Here is a 19068-nt window from a genome sequence, read left to right as displayed (position 1 = left end):
ACCTCCATCGCGGATACGTCATGACAGTTTAATAAACTAATATTATATGTTACATCTAGGAATGCTCAGAAGCGTCCAGCCCCCCTTTAATGAGATCAAACATCCGAATTCCAATGAAGACAAAGTTACCTGCGCCCTTCTCTTAAACCGCTCCGGACCCAATTAGAGTCCGACGGGTTCCTCTTTACCATTTCACCAGCCCTCCAGGCTCCCACCATGTTTCCTCCTAATGGTTTCTCTATCACTGCTACCAACAACCCAATCAGACCGTTTGTGATTTGAGGAATCCGTTTAGCTGATCAGTTCCTGCACGTATCAGGATAGTGTTCCGGCTGTTGGTTAACAAGATGGAACATATATTGTCACTTAAACCAGTGTGGGGGAACATTTTAAAGAGTTTCATATCTGACTTTTTATACTACAAGTTTAATATCAACACCGTCCTACGAGGTTGCAATAATCCAGTCTGATTTCCTTCCCTATCAGGCGCTCAGCTTTATCACCTCGGGTTTGCAGGGGTTGCCATCTAGCGGTGATTTTGTGACACTGCACCAAGTCGTGCATATCCAGTATATATTACCGGTGTCACCTGTCGCGCTTTGTCATCCAGTTCTGCTCGAATCAACATGCATTTAATCTGACAAACGTGATGGCTGGGTTGTTTTAGAAATGGACAGACTGAAGAATCTCACACGTCCCCCTCTATGCATTAATATGGGTCAACTACCACCAACATTATACATGTTCTATCAACCCCCCCTCCGTTTGATGTCCTCACAGGTGACGCTTTGAAACTCGGTGAAGAAATGACTGAAGCGGCTGCTTCTGATTCTAGATCCTGACTCACAGACTTGAGGCGCCCCCCCCCCCCCCCACTAAACAGAAGATTGGTTACTTGTTATTGGGATGATGAGATCACATTTGACTATCTCACAGCATCAACATTTTCTCATCTTTATTTACCTTCACTTGGGCTTTAAAGTTAAGTGGCTGCATGTTCATGTGCATTTTATTGTATTACACAGAAGTTTCAGAGCAATAAACCAGAAATGTGTAAAACATTTGTTTTTATTGTGGGAAAGCAGATCAAAGTCAATTTACACAAAGTGAAATATACCTCATTAACACACAAACACGAACAATGGAGGGAGCTCATTAAAGTCTAGTCAGAATACTGTGTGTGTGTGTGTGTGTGTGTGTGTGTGTGTCTTTTCACATCCCAGCCACTTCCTGGGTCAGGCCTGACCAGAGCAGTTCTTCAGCTGGCAGCTTTAGCATGTGTACAGGAACATAAAGCTTGCCAGTGAAGAACTGCCATGTGTCAGCCATTCAGGGCGAGCGACGCTCCAAATGGGCGACTCCATCCCCTTCCTTCGGTCAGCTCTCGATGAACACGTTCCTGCAGAAAGAGGAGAAGATAATTGAATCTGAACTCCCTGGCCCAGCAGCGTGGGTACGAGCTGGCCTGCAGCCACCCATAGAGCGGATTGGGCGAGGCGATGTTAAAGACCGACCGGGGAGGTGCATGCAGGTTCACGGTCTGGATTACCAGCAGGGATATTTGCATCAGCAGGTCCAAGGATGCATCTGAATGTTTTACGCTGCCAAGCAGAAATTCTTAGAAATCCTTCTAGTCAGGACGCACAACAAATCGCAGGCCAGTTCCTGGAAGTAAAAAAAACACACTACCGGTATTTTTGCTCAGTTCCCTTGGTTACCAAGCATGAAGGAGAGGCGAGAGTAGACATCCTCTCCATGAAAGCAATGATCTTGGAATCCTTTCAGAAGCCCCCCCCCCCCCTAAAAAAAACTTGCTTTAACTGTCTTCATTAATAAGGCAGAAACCGTCTGATTTCTAGACCTTATAGCTATTTCACAGCAAAACTAGGATTGGATTTAAACTCGAGGCAGGCCATAGAGAGAAAACCTCCATCAAGGCCAAACAGTCCTTCACATTTAACGCTTTTCATTTTCCTTAAAAATGTTCATGTGAGTCCATTTAGTGGAAGAGGAGTCATTTTGTGCATATATATTAGATTTTCACAAGGAGAGTTTGTCCTCATTTCCTTTTATCAATAAAGTTTAAAATCATTGGCCAGCCCAATGCCTCACTTTTGCAGTTTAGCATTGTGTTAATTACGACACATTTCCTCCCCCTCCTTATTTAAAAAAAATATATATATTTTAGCTTTGGTTTGGGGTTTGAGCGACAGAAAAAAGAGTGGCTTTGGAAAATATCTTACCATTATACGTCAAAGACCAGGTTGCCAAACCAGACAAAAGGTATGAAATATTTTTGGAGTGTAAAATATGCAAAAAAAAAAAAAACCCAAAGCAGTTCCTTGATAGCTGCACGGAATAATAGAATAACAAATTTCTTCTCCACAGCTCGTGTTAACTCTACTGAGAGCGACTTCCAGAGGGACACGCATTGAATTATGTCTGAGCTTCTCTTGCCTCTGAAGAATGTAATCCTGCGGTGATTCTGAGGCATCGAGGAAATGCTCGACTTCTCTGGTTGACGATGAGCAACACATGCTGTACATTCCTACAGTAAAGAGAAGCAGAACGATAGCAGGTAGTTCAGCGTCCCGTTTATTCTTCTTTTCTTTTCTTTTTTAAACAGACAGGACAACCGGGAGACATTAAGTTAGTACACTTGCTTTGACCTTAGGAGCTCCCTACATTCAGATATTTAATTCTGATATGAAAAATACTAAAAACACATCAGTTGACAGATCGCTTCGGAGTGGGTGAGTCAGCACGACTGCCTGTCGTGACTTGTTACTAAAGTGCACAAAATCAAATCTACAAGGTTTTTTTGGTTAAACCGGTGCTGCCCCAAATTCACACTCGTTTGCCATAACATTAAAATCTGAAATCAAGCGCGTGACTTAACGTGTCGCCGCCGCTGAATTCCGCTGCTTAGATTGTCCCTTCTCTGTTCCTTCCGTCCTGGTGATTCTTCTTTGCTCTTCTGAAACGTTTGTTCTCCCAGCCTGTTGCTGCATGCGTGCGTCAATCGACTTAAAGATACCACAAATATTGGTTCACCAGACTCCTGAGAAGTTTGGCAAATATTAACATTTACAACACAACCAGTCAAACGTGGTCTTCTCTGTACCGAGAGGAGCCTACCGGGGGGGGGGGGGGGGGGGGGTAAAAAGGGTGGCAGTGCTGCCGATGACCAACGGCAAACGAGACTCCAATTATAAAACTGTACGACTATTTAGTATGCCACAGAAAGACTTCTGATCACCCAGAAAATAGTTTGTCAAATACAAAACACACCAGGACGTCCACACGACTATACCCTGCCCCCCCCCCCCCCCCCCCCCCAGCACTTCTGACCTGCAAGCCTCCATGAAGGATACATCACATCAACTAAAAGGCACATTTACAATCAACAAAAAGAAAATAAAGACATTTTTGTTTAACGCGTTTCATTTCTAAAAACAGTGTGCAGCGCTGAAGTCGGTTGATCGATAGATGATCAGGATCATTAAGTTAACCGTCTCCCACGGTGATAATGTCAGTCTGGATAAAGTCAGGGAGAAGAACCGACCCCCCCCCCCCCCTTACCTTTCCTTTCTTACTGTACATTTTCCCCCACATCTCCTCCGCTGCTCCTTTTTCGTTTCCGTCCCGTCCGTCCTCTCCACCCTCTTTTTTTTTTTTCTCGGTTTAGATCAGACTGTCCCACATTCCTGAAATTCCAGCCGCGTATGTTAGAAATTCCATCCAGCTGCTGTGGGCTCGCATACTCTCTCCTTCAGCCATCCCCCTCTTTATCCACTCGTCTACACCAGAGGAGGACGGGCGCGGCTTCCATCTCTCAGGTTCTCCATCACCTCCACTCTTGCCTTGTCATTCCCCCCCCCCCCGGCTGGTGCGGAAGGCCTTGAGACGGCCTTTCGTAAATAGGGCACCAGTGGAAGAGGAGATAGCACGCAGTCCGACACACAAATGACTGCGCTTATCTGGGACCGTGGCGTGCGTGCGTTCTCTTTAATGGCTGCAGGGTAAGAAGGGGGGGGGGGAAGCCGATTGGGCAGGAATGAATGAAAGCGTTTCAATGTCGAGGCCTGATGGAGAGGCGAAGCTCTCGGCGTTACGAGCACGGTGACGTGGAGTTTCCACGTTTCAGCGATGGAATCTGTTCGGCAATGAAACTGAACCAGAGCTGAAGCGAAGACGACGGAATTGTCGGGTCAGCTTGAGCCGCACTTAATGTCACGTACCGTTCAGGTGCATTCCTCTATAGCGGGGGGGGGGGGGGGGGGGGTCCTGAGCGGTTTCTGCCCCCCAGATTGCAGTCTGCAGCGTAGACCGATCATTTCAGACCGGGACTGGGGACAAAGACGAGGAACAGGGCGGTGGCTTTGGCAACGGACTCATCACAGTGCAGGGAGCCTCTCGGCTAATGCTGTGCTGCCCACCCCCCCACCCCCCCTCCCCGAGATCAGGACAAACACTCATGGGGAGGAAGCCCTGAATGTCATCCCGAGCGAGGTCCGTAAAGCCTGTCCTCCGGCAACCCGTGCCATTTTGTTCACGACTCGTCCCCGTCTTGCCCCATCTTCCCCTGAAGAGGCACGCAATAGGAATGAAGGGTGGAGCCCAAGTTGAGCAAGATGGCTTCACTTCTGCAAACACAGGCAGGAGAAGCTCTCGCTGATAGTCAGGGTGCGGGGGGGGGTAAACCCCGCTCCGGATCGCATTGGCACAAACGCAGGCTCGTGACGGCCGACTGCGCACTGAACCCCTGGCCTGGAGGATTACGTAAAGGGGGGCGACGGACTCGACGGATGCCGCTTGAATATCGTCGGGTTTGGCTTTTTGGTCGTTTTAAAATCAGCCCGTAAAGAATCGCTGGTAGAAGTTGAGGAGACTTGAGAGCATTTAAACTCAGACAGGCTGAAATATTCTAATCGTCGAGAGTCACGGCGATGAATTAATCTATCCTGGGAGGAATGATCTGCCAGATGACTTTCTGGAGGGGGGGGGGGGGGGGGGGTCACTGCATTTCTGAGCTGTGACTACGCCGGCAGTCTTTCCGACGTTCACCTATCCCCTACTTGAGCGCAGGCTTTTTCCTCGGCCTATAATGAACTCAGCACTTTTTTTTTTTTAACCAAAGGGCCTGTAACAAGTCTGGATTTAGGTAAACGCAAACCTCCGTCTGAAGGTTGTCTCCAAACGACTAAACAAATCCTCTCTTTTTAATTCTCAAAGATTTAAACATCAGGAGGCAAATGTCATAAACCTTCTTAAACACCGAGGACATGGAGTCTTTGCTGCCTTTTTCTGCTTTCATCTTAATAAATAACACTCCACGCTGGGCTTCCTCAGTATAAACTGTGTGCTGATTAAATGTTTCCAGATCTATAAAGGTTCCATCCCCCCCCCTGTGTCACTGGGCCTCGTCCATATGACAGACAGGCCCCTCGGCCAGAACTCCTACACCGCCCCTGAGAATCTGACGAGGCCCGACCCGCTCATCGGACCCGCAGACGCGGATATCACTAGGATCAAGTCGCGTTAAAGGGGCGGCTAGAATGCTAACTGGGTCATCGGGCTAATTCCCCTCCGCAGGGAGAAGCGGTTTAGAGACGAGCCCCACCTTGGACCGCCGGCCGGGTCGTCGGAGCAGCCCGGCGGAGTCCTGGACGCTCCCGGCAGGGCAGGGCGTGTCCGTGGCGTGTCCGTGGTCCGGTCCGGTCCGTGCGTGGCTTTACGTGCGCGACACGAGCTGCGTGTTCTGTCTCAGGTGGTGAACGGTTAGCGCAGTAGCAGCAGCAGGAGCTCGCAGGAGAGGACTTCAGCCCCTTTTACACAACTCCAGCTCCCCCCCTCTCTCTCTCTCCCTCCCTCCCTCCCTCCCTCTCTCTCTCTCTCTCTCTCGCTCGCTCAGACACACACACGCAAGTCTGACACGCACACCCGGCTTCCCTCTCCGATCAGCTGGCTGCGTAATGACGTAGCAGCCACCGCAGGCTACGTCAGAATCTGTACGGAGTCCGACGTCCTCTCATCTGATTCATGTTAACGCCCCTTTTTGTTTTCCGACACGTCAGTCGGTACAAAGCCAGCCCAGTCACTATTATTATATATTATTATATATTATTATGCAGATATTTTTCCATGACGTATTTAGGTGTTTTAATTTTGTCCATTTGAAAGTCTTTATTATAAACTTGTTCTATGGGCTATTGCTCAATCAAGAAAATAGTCGTGAATGTTCCTGAATAGACAGATGGAACGTCGCCAAAAAAAACAAACATTCAATATATTTGTGAAATTGAATATCTGATGAAGATGAATATATTTATTAGATAGAATGCTAGAGCAGTACAAGTACAGTCAGACAATAGTATTTATTACAGTACACGTACAGTCAGACACCGGAGCGTTTCTAAAAAAGGCCTTGCAGTCTAAATATCCACTTCCTGCTTCATCAACAAACAACTGAATTTGCTTTTCTGTCATAACGGGTAATCCTCAAAATCGAATTGCCTGTTCCAATCCCCAGGGCTCCCACCGGTCCACAACGTTCGACTGTAATCTGTTTTTGAAGCATTCTGAGAGAGACCAACAAAAGATCATACAATCTCCTCTATTTTCTTTAATAATATAGCATCTTATTAAATGGAGAGAGAAAAAGTAAGCATTGCTAAAGTTTTTGAAGGTTTAGAAAATACAGAAGCCTTACAGATTATATGAAGTAGACTATACACTCAATGTTCAGAACGATAGTAATGCACCATTTAACATTAAGAACTATAAAATATAAATGTGACATACCATGATACCATAGCATTCCCTGGCTTAGATCATTTGCATGCAAGATGAACAGTACTATCACTAGTGAGTCATTTCCCTCAGGATATGTCTGTGCTGTATAAAGAACAAAGGCTAAACGAACACATTTTATATTTACATATTCGAGTCATGAAACGTTCTCATAATATTTGTTTAAATATTTCCATAAAGATGCATATTTGTACACTCGCTACCGTCGCCGTTGGTTGCTTCAGTTTCAGCAGTGCTGCAGTATTACAGTGGGGCTAATAGTGGTGCAGCCCATGTCAAACACACAGTAGACATCCCAGTAGAAATCTGTGATCGGAGTAATGGGGGCCTGTGACCCAGTAGAACTTTGAGACTGGCAATGCCCTTGCTTAATAGGTCCTAGATTACCTTGCTGTGGATTACGTTTAGGTAATAATTAAGCATAACAGGGTTACACAGTTCCAAATAAAGGTTGTACTTAATTTAATTCTACCTTATTGGACTCATACTTTGCAACAAAAGCACGGCGTAGAACAATGACGGCTAACATGGCTAATGATGCTAACTTCAGGCATGCAGATATTGTTGCGGATCTCTGTTGTAGACTTTTAAGCTTTCGTGCTACTGCCATTTTAGTGTCAAAGATTAGCATTTTATTAATTATATTTACATATATAATTCGGCTTTTATTTATCCAGTTCTCCAGTTTCATATTCAAAAATGACTTCATTAAATGATTTTAAGCATCTTATTTTTGCCACAGCAGATGAATCCATCCATGTTCAGAAGTGTGAATAATGCCAGCCACGCTACGTTCATGTTATATTCACAGCTCAAATGTGACTTATCTGTGTTGAAAGTGTCAGGGAGAATGAAAATCATGCATTGTAAGCAGTTTATAGGTCAACAAATGAGTTATAATAAAATCTCTGGAGATCAGCGGGTCAAATTGAACAATCTCCTCTCACTGAGTGCGTTTGCTGCCAAGGTCAGCCTCTCTGTCCTGTGTGCTTGGCTTGTCAACCTGCAGCTTTAAGATTTCTACATTCTGAGGAGCTGCTTCGTCACTGTTACCACACACACACACACACACACACAATGAACAGACACAGTAAATCCTGAGACCAAATCTGCTGTGTCATCATGTCTTATTTTTTCTGTGGATCTTTTTATGATAAATTATTCACAGAACATACAATTTATTCAGGATTAGTATTTATGTTGCAGCGTGTAACATGCAGGGATTGGAATGATTATGTTTATTTATCAGAATCAGAATCAGAATCAGAAGGTGTTTATTGAAATTGTCAATGAGGGTTCACAGACTAGGAATTTTTCTCGGTGAACCATCTAGCGATGCATATCCGCATATATATTTCATCAACATGTTCGCATTCTCAGTTTGTGATGTACGTAAATTTGTCAGTGGGACAAAATGTCAAATCATTTGGAAAACGTTTATCCCAAGATCCCATGTCAGATAGCTTGTAGTTGTTTCAGGGTTAAATATTTACCGCTATAATTGCTCTAACATCAACTGACAGGCAATTATCTTTATCTCATTCCATTGTCTGTCCTGATTGACGTAATATTCGCGTCACACAGGGACACACTGATCGGGACAAGATATGAGCGAGGGCATGGTTCACAATGCACTAAAGCAACCAATCACATGTGTTATAAACTAATTGTGATACGTGGGTCAAAGACTTTGTGAAAATGTGCTTTGTGTTGTCAGCAAGTCATTAATTTCAGTGGTTGTTGCAGTAGCTTTTGTTGCATGGCGACAGCAACCTCTGTTACTTTAAGAAAGAGGACTGATCCACATCTTGCTGACAACTGTGTGAACCGTGTGACTCATCGCCATGGCTGACGCGCTTCCATTCTTCCTGCAGATCTTACTGGAAGGGCCCAGAGGTGCAGCGGAATGCAGTAGCAGGACAGACTTGTTTGAGCACACATAGTGATCCTATTCTTAGCAGGGTTGGCTGTATCATTTAATAGCAGAAAGGACACAGCGTCAGAGTGTAATTACCATGTTATTATTGGAAAGCAGACAGTGCAGAAAGCAGGGATAGTGTTTTAAAAGGCAAAATGTGACACTTTTTAAACTTTTTAAACTTGTGCATGTGTGGGTTTGTTTCTGTTGTGATGTGTGTATGATGTCTGATAAGTAACGAGGAAACAGTGGAGATTTGGGTGACACAGGAATCTTGTTGGAAACTTGCTGGGAAATGCCATGCTGCTGTTGATTTGGTTCCTTAAATATTAGTTAGCAGACTTGTATTGCTTTTCATTTAAAGGAATCGATACATCCAAAATTCCCAAAATGACACTTTTGTGCTTTAAAATGCCTTTAAAATGACATGGCTAGAAACATGAATCCGGTGTGGTAAAATGGGACAATTTTTGAAACATTTTACATCTTAATCTAATCTTACATAAACATAAATTGTGTATACTGTAATATAATAATTTTGTATATTGATAAAAAATCTCCCACATATTGTTGTAGCATTGTGGTTTAAGATCAAAGCTTATCCACCAAATACAAACAACTTATAATTGGCTGAAGGAAGATTGGCCACATTTATTCAAGGTATTAAAAAGGTTTGGACCAACAGGGCTCACACTGCTCTGGATCCATCTGGCAATCATGCGCTTGTACTGAGCTCTCATTTCACTGTGACGACAGCAAGCGCGCGCGTAGTTAACATTTTCTATTTGCACAAGCACACATCTTCAATCAGTCAATATTTTCTCACAAGTGAACTTTACTTTATTTTCTAAGCCCCAATTACAAAACTGCAGTCCAGTTTTTTTCAAACATTTGTACTTTATTGTAAATCTATATCCTCTTCAATGTATGAAAAGTTGTAAATATAATATTGACATTTTGTCTCGTTGTCTAATGTCTTAAAACGTTGTCTTTTGTTTGTAATGAAATTCTGTGTTGGAAATTAAAGTCAGGAAGGAAGTAAATGCTTTTGAGGGTGGATCAAGGTACTATGATGATTTATGGATCATTTGTTCTTTTTTTTTTTGCCACTCAACTTTCTATTTTTTACTTAACTTTGGTCGTATTTTTGCATTACTGTACCATGAAAAATAATGTCAGTCAAAAGAAAAATGTTCAGGCATCTAAATGGACTACTCATGTTGTCCACAGGAAGGGGCGGGGCGGGGTATCCTGGGCCAAAGAATTAGATATGTTTTAAAATTATTTTTATTACCATTTTCCAAAATGTGTTTACTGAATGCAATACGTTTCGTTAAAAACAAGATTTTTTTTTTTTCCATTAAAATCAAATGCGTGACGAGTCCTGTTGCCGTGGAAACGCGTCAGCGGACAAATAGGAAGTGCGGCGTGGTCGTAGAAACGCATATCTCTGGCATCCACCATTGTTCAGTATTTTCCCGTCTTTCCGCCTGTTTTAACCTTCGCTAGTGTCTCTCTGGACGGCGGGACAAGACGACGCCATGTCGGAGGACAAGAACTCTAAGCTGCTCCAGCCGACCAGAAGCTCTGACAAGAAAAAGAAGAGAAAAACCAAGAAGAGAAAGAAACTCGCCGTTTCCACCACTCCGCCAGAAAATACAGGTGAAGACGTTTTAAGTTGCAGAATACGTGCATGTTTTACTTTAATAATAAAATAACCGACAGTCCACCGTCTGAAAAGACTTCTCTTTGAAGTATCTTTATTCATACCTGTTGTATTTTACTTTGCTTTATCCAGAAAGACTACATTATATGCAAATCATCACATAGAATCACATACCAGCCTAATATTCTGTCAAAACAATAAAGAAAAGCATTCTTTTCTAACTATTAATATGGATTACTTCAGGGCTTAAAGGTGGACGATGAATATAAGGAGCCCTAAAGGAGATCAAAGAGCACATTGGCTGGTGCATGTAGCTGCCAATAATAATAAATCAATATGAATTACATGTGAACAACATGTCAGGATAAACTACCGGTACGTAGGAATCCACAAAAACGAAATCCTTATTTATCCCCATCACAGAAATGCAAGATTAAATCAGACAAGCTTTGTTCCAGTAGAGGAAATTAAATTATTGTCCCTCATTTTTTTATTAAAAGCAGGTCGGGTTGGTTCCATAAATGCGTAACGTGTGTGTGCTGTTTATGCTGCCTCCCTATAGGCAAACCTCAGGATGTGTCTGTGACCCCGGAGGCCGTGCCGAAGCCCCTACAGCCCCCCGTGAGTTCAGGTCAGCCACGAGTCCAGCTGCCCAAGCTCAGAGCTGCCAGTTCGAAAGACCGCGAACGTCTCGCTCGCAGCGGCTGCAGGAGCCAAAAACACTTCAAGGATTCGTTGCCCCTGCCTGCAGTCACAACTGAAGCTCCATGTCAGGGGCAGGTGAACCATCTCACTGCCCAAGCCAGAGAGAGCCTGAGGTGGGAGGGCGTGCTGGAGGACCCCCAAGCTGAGGAGAAGAGGCTGGAGCTGTATCGGACCAGCAGACGGCAGCGGTACCTCACGCAAAGAGAGGCGCTGTTAGAAGAACGGCGATGTGTGGCGTGAGGTTTCCTATTCACAGACTGAAATGGATGTTTTCTATGTATATATACTGTGTATATATATATATAGTGAAATAACATTTTAAGTCCCATTAAGTAACTCTTGTCTTACATGTCCCTTAAACGTAACCCTTGTCTTACATTTCTCTTAAACGTAACCCTTGTCTTACATGTCCCTTAAACGTAACTCTTGTCTTACATGTCCCTTAAATGTTGTAGAAAGTGTGTGGAACTGCTGTGAACCAAATTGCCCTCTGAGGTGACAAAACAATAAAAGTGAAGTGAAGTGATTTAGAATAAAATATATATTTTTCTTACATCAAAAATTTAGAAAATGCTAAATTACTTGCAGGTAAAAATATCTTTGGATGCTGAGCAAGGATTAAAAATATAATTGTTAGACATTTTATTTTTTAATTTCCTATTTTGTCAAAGAGCATCGAAACACGTTTTGTTTGTTGAAGGTTTTGGTTGTTTTTGTTGCTTCAAAGAGCCTTCCTTCTGTTCCCCTAATCCCACTTCCGACTCGATGACTCAGCAGCTGTTAAGGCCACTTTAGGTTTTCCAACAGCCCCATCCAGGTAAAAAGTCATGCACGCCGCCTCTGTGTTATATTATTGTAATGTTAGCAGCAGAGGGCACTTTAAGCACGATATCTCTGGACTGTTGCGGAACTATTTTGTGAAGACATAAAACCATAAAATTAGAAAATCTAAAGAAATCATAAAAAAGAAAATATCAAAAACTCGAAAAGGAAGTCCCAAAAGCTGCATGCATATGAGGTATCTGTTGTTTTCATGGTGGAGTTCCTCTCACGTGACTGTATGACAAACAGGTTCAATCCAGTAGTGATGACACAAACGTCACAGCTTGATTTTCCTGTGTCTGTATCTTTGAGTCTCTGGACTGTCCCGTGTGAGCGGCTGGGATGAAGCTGATCAGCATCCAGCTGCATGGCAGCCTGTCAAAGACTGTCAAGATGAGGACACCTGCAGCCAGCTCAAGTCGTCTGACCTGTCAGAATGAGGGGGGGGGGGGGGGGGGGTGTCACATCTCGCATAGATTGCATTGATAATCATGAGGTGACGACCTGACGGGCCAGAAAAAGCATGAGTTACACGGACTTCCCTGCAAACTTCCAAAAACCGATGTGGCCCGATTTCTTAAACTTCTGTCTTCTATTTAATGAAGGCAAAAACTACAAAGATGACTGTTAACAAACTCTGGCTGTGGGACATCATGTTAACTGTAGCCCCTTTAATAGTGCTGCTCCTCCTCTGTAAATAAACAAGCTAAACTGATCATACGTACTCCGCCTCTCTCTTGGTGATGGCTTTCCCCGATACGAGCCTCTGAGCTACGGCAGATACGAGCGGGTCAAAGTTTAGGCTGGCCGCTGCAATGACTTCCTCGTCCCTGCAAGGTGAAAACCACAAATGTGCATTTTGAACTAATATTCATCAACTACTGAGATTTCGTTGAAGCAGCCTTCAACCTACTTGATGTATAACGCCAGGAACTTCCTGTCTTCAAGCTTTCCTTTTATTACGATCTCGGTGTATCCCTCTCCGTAGCCTGCACACGACCAGAGAGAAAGCACGGGCCACATAGAACGTGGGAACGTCAGGATCTACACTTTAAAGTGTCTAGATAGTGACTTAACTATCAAAAGACAAAGTTTGTCTCCATCTAACATGGCATGTTCCTGGTTTTGTGTTTAGTGACGCTGCGACGAACTCACTCATCCGACGATGAGGGGCTCTCATTGTGTCAAACAGGCAAACATATGAGTATTTGTGTGTCACCTGTGTATCGGATGGTTTTACCCAGGAGGACGGTCCAGTAGTAAGGAACTGAGCTGAGTTCAGTCGGTTTATCCAGCATATTCAGAGCTGCTATCCTTCCTGAACAACAACAACAACATGTATGGTGTTTCCATACATCAGCTAATGTTAGTTCCTAGATCTAGAAGTCTAGATCTAGGGTTGGGGCTGTATAAATATAACAAGTCGCTGTATAAGCCAGGTTCATCCACTTGATTGCAGCTAAACTAGAAGTACATTGATTTCTTTATCTTTCCGGTGGAGCTCCGTGTTTTTACTGGTTAAAGTGGTCAAAGATGGTGAAAGGCTTTTCTGGAGAGGCCAAATTGTGAGAATAATCACAACTGACCAGAGTACCCTCACTTGCCCAGTTTTATTCTTTCAGTGGCATAAATCAACCAGCCCGAGAAACCCGGGATTATAGTTGTGTTATCGATACATTACCATGCGCTTGTGCCATCTGCCAGTGGCCAACGTTGACCAGCTGGTTTTTGGCCATCGCGAGGGGGAAAGTGACCACGTCGCCTCCACAGAACACACCGGGGACATTGGTGCGCATGCACTGCAGAAACGTGGCACAGACAGAAGGGATGATTGTCGTGGGATATACGAGGTTACGTTTAACTGCTAAAAAAACTGAATACTTTTTCATGTTTCTTCTTGCAATGTCTGTAAAGTAGTATCCACAAAGATCGTAGCCGAAAAGAAAACTGTTCTGTGAGTTGAGAGGAGGCTCAGATGTCGGTAAGCGAGTGGGGGGGGGGGGGTTTGCTGACCTTGTCAACTATTACGAAATGTTTTGAGTCCATCAGTATTTTGCTGCTCTGCAGGAAGTCTGAATTAGGTTTGACGCCTGTAGAAGAAGGAGAGAGGGAAAAAAGGACTTAAATAGGTTGTAGAATTAAATGTATCTGGACTATTTATGTTTCACTATATAATGAATATATATTAAAGTAAAAGTCTAGCATGTTGCTGAGATGTATATTTTTGAGTTGAAGACTTAGAAATAAGACAGATACTACTGTAAATATAATGTTACAGTGGGAAAATGAAGGTAGGACAGCCTGTGTAGGGGGTGGGACACACACACACCCATACACACACACCCACACCCACACCCACCCATACATACACCCACACACGCACACACACCCATACATACACCCACACACGCACACACAAAGAATTTGTGTTTTTCCACATAAATTTCATGGTTGGTGTATAAAGATACCAAGAACAATGTAGAACCTTCTGGTGATGATCCAGATCACCATCTGGACGGTGTAAATCTAATTATGAGGGGAATGAGCTGCTTGGCGGAGGTCTGCGCTCTCTGCGTGCTTTTCTAGTTGTTTTATTAAACTCTCTTTGCAGCTCATATGTTACATGTGTACATAACACAGATGTGCAAAGTTGATCACACTTACCAATACCAATGATCAATACATCTGCTGGGATGACCTTTGAGCTCGTTAGCACAACCTCTTTCACCTTGAGTAGAAAAGGAACACACAAAGAACCCTGAGCATTTATATTTTCCAAAAAACGATCTTTTAATTAATCTGATTACTGATTTCAAAATGAATGAATGTGTATTGATCTGCTCTACCTTGCCGCCTACGCCTCTGATCTCGGTCACTTTATTGTTCATGTAGAATCGCACATTTTTCTGCGACAGCATCTGCATGCAGGAACAAGAACTGCAAATAACCGAACCTCAAAGAGAAGCGATGTGCGAATCCACAGAAGGTGATTTCTGCGTCTCTTCTCTCTGTCTCACCATCATTGTGGCTCTGCCAACTTCTGGGCCCAGCGTGTTCTGATACGGCAGCTCGCTGCTGCCAACAACTGAGATACTGGACGCTTTGCCTATCAAATAAGACGCAATTTCCATGCCTGAAAACATACGTTGGTGAAGGTGCGGTGGAAAATATCAGTAAGTAGAAAATGTTGAACTCAAGTCAATTAAAAAGGTTGCTCTTGTTTTTCTGAGTATGCTACCATCTTATTAGCATATAGATACAACTCAATGAGAAATCAGGTATAGTACACACTTTCAATGTGTACTAAGAAACCAAAATAGAGAAAGCAATGAAATGAAAAGCGATATGAGATAGCAGAAAGGCAGATAAATAAATGTGATTAATTAATTAAGTTTATTTGAGTTATCAATTTATTTGGATTTATGAGTTAGGGTTCTTTGTCTCTCTCTCTCTTTCTCTAATATTTTACATATTTCATGTTTCATTTTTATATTTTATTCCTCGTACTTATTGATATAATCTGTTTTTCTTTAAATGTAACTTGTGCATTCTTTTATTCCTTTTTGTTTCCAAAACAATTGATAAATGAGGAACTTTCAATAAAATGTATTGACTCTATATTTCACAATCCGATGATTCCTCGTGGAACTGCAGGTTTATGCTGTTGGAGTCTATATTCAAACACATCCTCACTCCAGACAAATGTAAAAAACAAAACACTGCAGACACAGTACCAACAAAGGAGGTCCCAACAAGGACGACGTTGCTGCCCAAACAGGCTGCGTGAATTTTCCGGGCATCCTCTGGTGTCTCCAACGTCTTCACGTTGTCCAACTCCATTCCAGGAACGTCCAGAGGCTTTGCTCTGTGGAAGCACCGCGTCATGCAGTTATGAGTCAGCAACGATGCAGAGTCGACACTGTCAATGTACCTTCATCAAACATTATTATTACTTTCTACTTTTGAGCATTGAGAATTAATATCTTATGCTATATAGTTTTCTTTTCTTCTTTTTACCTGCAGCCTGTTGAGATGAGAAGCTGGTCATAGGTCTGGACCGAGCCATCATCAAATGTAACTGTCCTCTTGTCTGTGTCCACTGACAGTGCCTGACAGGGGGGGGTAGAAAGTTGAGTAATAAAACAACAACACTGAAGATGAGGGGGAGAAAAATCAACTCACCGCTTTCCTGAGCCACACCTCAATATTGTACTGATGGAAAAACTCCATCTCCCTCAGCAGAATGCTGTCACTCTCTACGTTCATTACCTGTAAGATGCGTTCAAGGTGTAGTTAAGTAATGACATCCAGTTAAAAGATAACTAACTAACATGTTGTTCTTTGTATGGTGCCATTTACTCTGCAGAACCTTGCTGAGACGGGTTTTATCGTGAGGCAAAAGGGTGTCTCTGGTAGCCATGATGATTCTGCCACCAAAGTTTTCCTGTCGCAGGATCTCGGCACAGATCAATGATGTAGCTCCTGTGTTGTACAGAGAGATGGCATTTCATCACAATGGGTGAACTCCTGACATCCAGGGGAGGACGATGCAAAGGACAGGGTGAAGCGGAGAACGTTGATTTGCTGTGTCCCTCAGGGGAGAAGCCGGAAGTAAAGTAGTAGTAGTAAACTAAAAAAAGTACTCAGAGAGCGCAGACCTCCACCAAGCAGCTCATTCCCCTCCTAATTAGATTTACACCGTCCACATGGGGATCTGGATCATCACCAGAAGGTTATAAATTGTTCTTGGTATCTTTATACACCAGCCATGAAAAGTAAAAGTGACTCGGAGCTGATTTTTGTTAACAGATGTTTTGGGGTTTTTTAATGTAAACATTGAAACTTACCTCCTCCCAGCAGGAGAACAGTGTGAGTCACTCCAGGCACTCTTGCTCCCATTCTCTTTAGCCGTTTCTCCTGCCTAAGAGTCTGAATCATAAACATACGACTTATTAATGAGCAGAATTATCAATGGTTTACATGTCAAGATGAAAAGCAATCTTCAGTCCTTAATTTGGTTTTTTTTGTGTGTATAAAGATACCAAGAACAATTTAGAACCTTTTTTAATGATGATCCAGATCAACATGTGGATGGTGTAAAAAATCCAATTAGGAGCAGAATGAGCTGCTTGGCAGAGGTCTGCGCTCTCAGAGTTCCCATAGTTACTATGATGTGATGACACATGAATCACAAATCAGCATCAAATGATAAATGTTAACCAACTAACCTTTTTGTTTATGGACACAAACACTTCGCTGTTTTGAATTTTGACCTTTAAATGAGAAAAAGACAAATTAACATGGCAACAATTCTCCTGATAAACTGATGTCTGTGGGTCTAGTTTTTACTTTGTGACAGGGTAAACTGTCTATGCCGGGGTATTCCTCCAGATCCCCTGTTTGGATGTTGAAACAGGCGCCGTGCCATGGACACCGCACTGTGTTGCCTGTAATGAACCCTGAATGCACACGCACACACACACACACACACAAACTGGAATTACAAATGTTATCTCAAATTTAAGATAAACGTTACATGCTGCATGACAGTCTATTCCACGCTGTCGTTTCCAGTATTCTGTGACTTGAGGTTGTTTCCGTACCTTTACTGAGTGGAGCGCCGTAGTGTGTACACTGGTGACCGATGGCGTTGTATTTCCCCTCGCTGTGTGTCAGCAGCACGCTGTGATTTCCAACTTCCACCTCCATCATCCTGAGTTAGCACACAAGACGTTTCTAAAAATAACCATTGTAGCTTTGCTTTTCAAAACTGGATGATAATAATTTGATCCATTGCTGGGGGGTCATTCAGAGACAGTTTCAATCTGCTCGTGGAAAATGGATCTGACACACAATAGATCATGCATAAAAACAAGTAGGGAACATTGCCCCCTCCCCTCCTTACTGTCCATCCTGCAGGTCTGACTCCAGACACACCATTTCTGTCAGCTCCTGTGATGCGTCCTCTGAGCCCGTATCTGGAAACTCATGACAGGCTGAGAACGTGAAGAGAGTTCAACAAACTACATTAATGTAGCACAGCAGCTGATGTGAAAAAATCTACAGATCAAAAAAGCTGATCAGAAATCTTATCGAAACAATAAAACTGACACAGACTCACGTAGTTTGGGCCAAGCCATTATGAATGTCTTTGAAATAATTGTCAAGCCCCCCAGAATACAGAAAACCCCTCCGAACGCATTAAAGGTTTTTCAGAATCTCCACTGAAAGAGGTTTTCTGTGTTCCCAGTTTGGTTAGCGCTCATCAGATCAATGATGGGATAGTACATTTCCACTGCAACCATTCCATCCTCAGCCTACTTCCCCTGATCCTGGGAGGCTGTGAAAAGTAGAAGATTTAGGTTCAGTAACAAAAAAAAAAAAAAAAAGCCAAAGAGACTTTTGGATGTCCGATGAGTGAGCAGTTTGTGCCGCCACTGGTCACGTCCAGTGCCGTTACTGACGCAGAGAAAAGGAGGTTTTGTCCTTTGTGTTTAACAATGGCCGTGTGCAGAAAGGCTGACGGGGCAGTCGATGCACAATGGAGGGGGAACAATGCACGACTTACACAGCTGGAGTCTGTTATCATTTACACACCAAGTCAAGATTCATCAGTGAAAATTTCAAGTCTTCAAAAAGCCCTTGAGTTAAAGCTTTAGTGTGCACGGATGAATAAAGTTCACCGTGAGTTAATGTCAGTGGGAACGCTACTTGCTTTCTGGTTGCGTTTCTAAATCAGTGGTCGAGTAAGAAATGTTTCTACATTGATTCATATGTTCAGTCTAGGAAAAGTCCAATAAAAAAAAAAACATTCAAAATGTTTGAAAAACACTGAAATTCCCAAAAGTAAAATTCTCAGTGAAGTTGTCCTTTTTTAGAATCGTGTATATTATATTACTGGATGAGTCTTATTGACTCATAACTGGTAATTTAATTTAATCTTGCAGCTCTTACAAGTCTAATATGAACTAATGCATATATCCTTTATCTGCTGACCTGCTGTCTCTCTCTCTCTCTCTCTCTCTGCAGTGGGCATGGTGGAGGACTGATTGGCAGTTGGGAGCAGACACACCTGTAACCCATCCTCATCCTCTGCTTTATAATCACTCCTCTCCGCGTCACCACTCAGCGGGTCGTTGCTTTG

At 43.2% G+C, this 19068-nt stretch overlaps 2 protein-coding genes and 1 long non-coding RNA gene across 3 annotated transcripts in view; all 3 read right to left on the bottom strand.

The window, feature by feature from the left end:
- LOC137900218 (trafficking regulator of GLUT4 1-like) overlaps window positions 1-8 on the bottom strand; it is a 799-nt gene extending 791 nt beyond the window's left edge. The window contains exon 1 of the mRNA XM_068744278.1: window positions 3-8. Coding sequence (XP_068600379.1) covers window positions 3-8 — 6 coding nt within the window. The remainder of the gene's footprint in view (window positions 1-2) is intronic.
- A 1042-nt stretch (window positions 9-1050) lies between these two features.
- On the bottom strand, window positions 1051-5596 carry LOC137900492 (uncharacterized). Its single transcript, XR_011105673.1, has 3 exons — window positions 3583-5596; window positions 2458-3061; window positions 1051-1399 (listed from the first exon to the last, which is right to left on the bottom strand). It is a non-coding gene; the product is annotated as an uncharacterized lncRNA (long non-coding RNA).
- A 6551-nt stretch (window positions 5597-12147) lies between these two features.
- aifm5 (apoptosis inducing factor mitochondria associated 5) lies at window positions 12148-17879 on the bottom strand. Its single transcript, XM_068744130.1, has 18 exons — window positions 17830-17879; window positions 17528-17637; window positions 17274-17383; window positions 17153-17197; window positions 16772-16853; window positions 16294-16406; window positions 16107-16193; window positions 15942-16033; window positions 15659-15789; window positions 14942-15057; window positions 14771-14842; window positions 14589-14652; window positions 13938-14014; window positions 13606-13723; window positions 13144-13242; window positions 12838-12913; window positions 12650-12754; window positions 12148-12352 (listed from the first exon to the last, which is right to left on the bottom strand). Exons 1-18 carry the CDS (start codon window positions 17862-17864, stop codon window positions 12313-12315), a joined length of 1572 nt encoding a protein of 523 aa, XP_068600231.1. The 5' UTR covers window positions 17865-17879; the 3' UTR covers window positions 12148-12312.
- Window positions 17880-19068: the final 1189 nt, after the last annotated feature.

This window comes from Brachionichthys hirsutus, chromosome 10 (assembly GCF_040956055.1).
Source record: "Brachionichthys hirsutus isolate HB-005 chromosome 10, CSIRO-AGI_Bhir_v1, whole genome shotgun sequence".
In the NCBI taxonomy this organism is placed as follows: Eukaryota; Metazoa; Chordata; class Actinopteri; order Lophiiformes; family Brachionichthyidae; genus Brachionichthys; species Brachionichthys hirsutus.
Note: the sequence above shows the minus strand (reverse complement) of the source record. Positions and strands in the feature narration are given on the sequence as shown.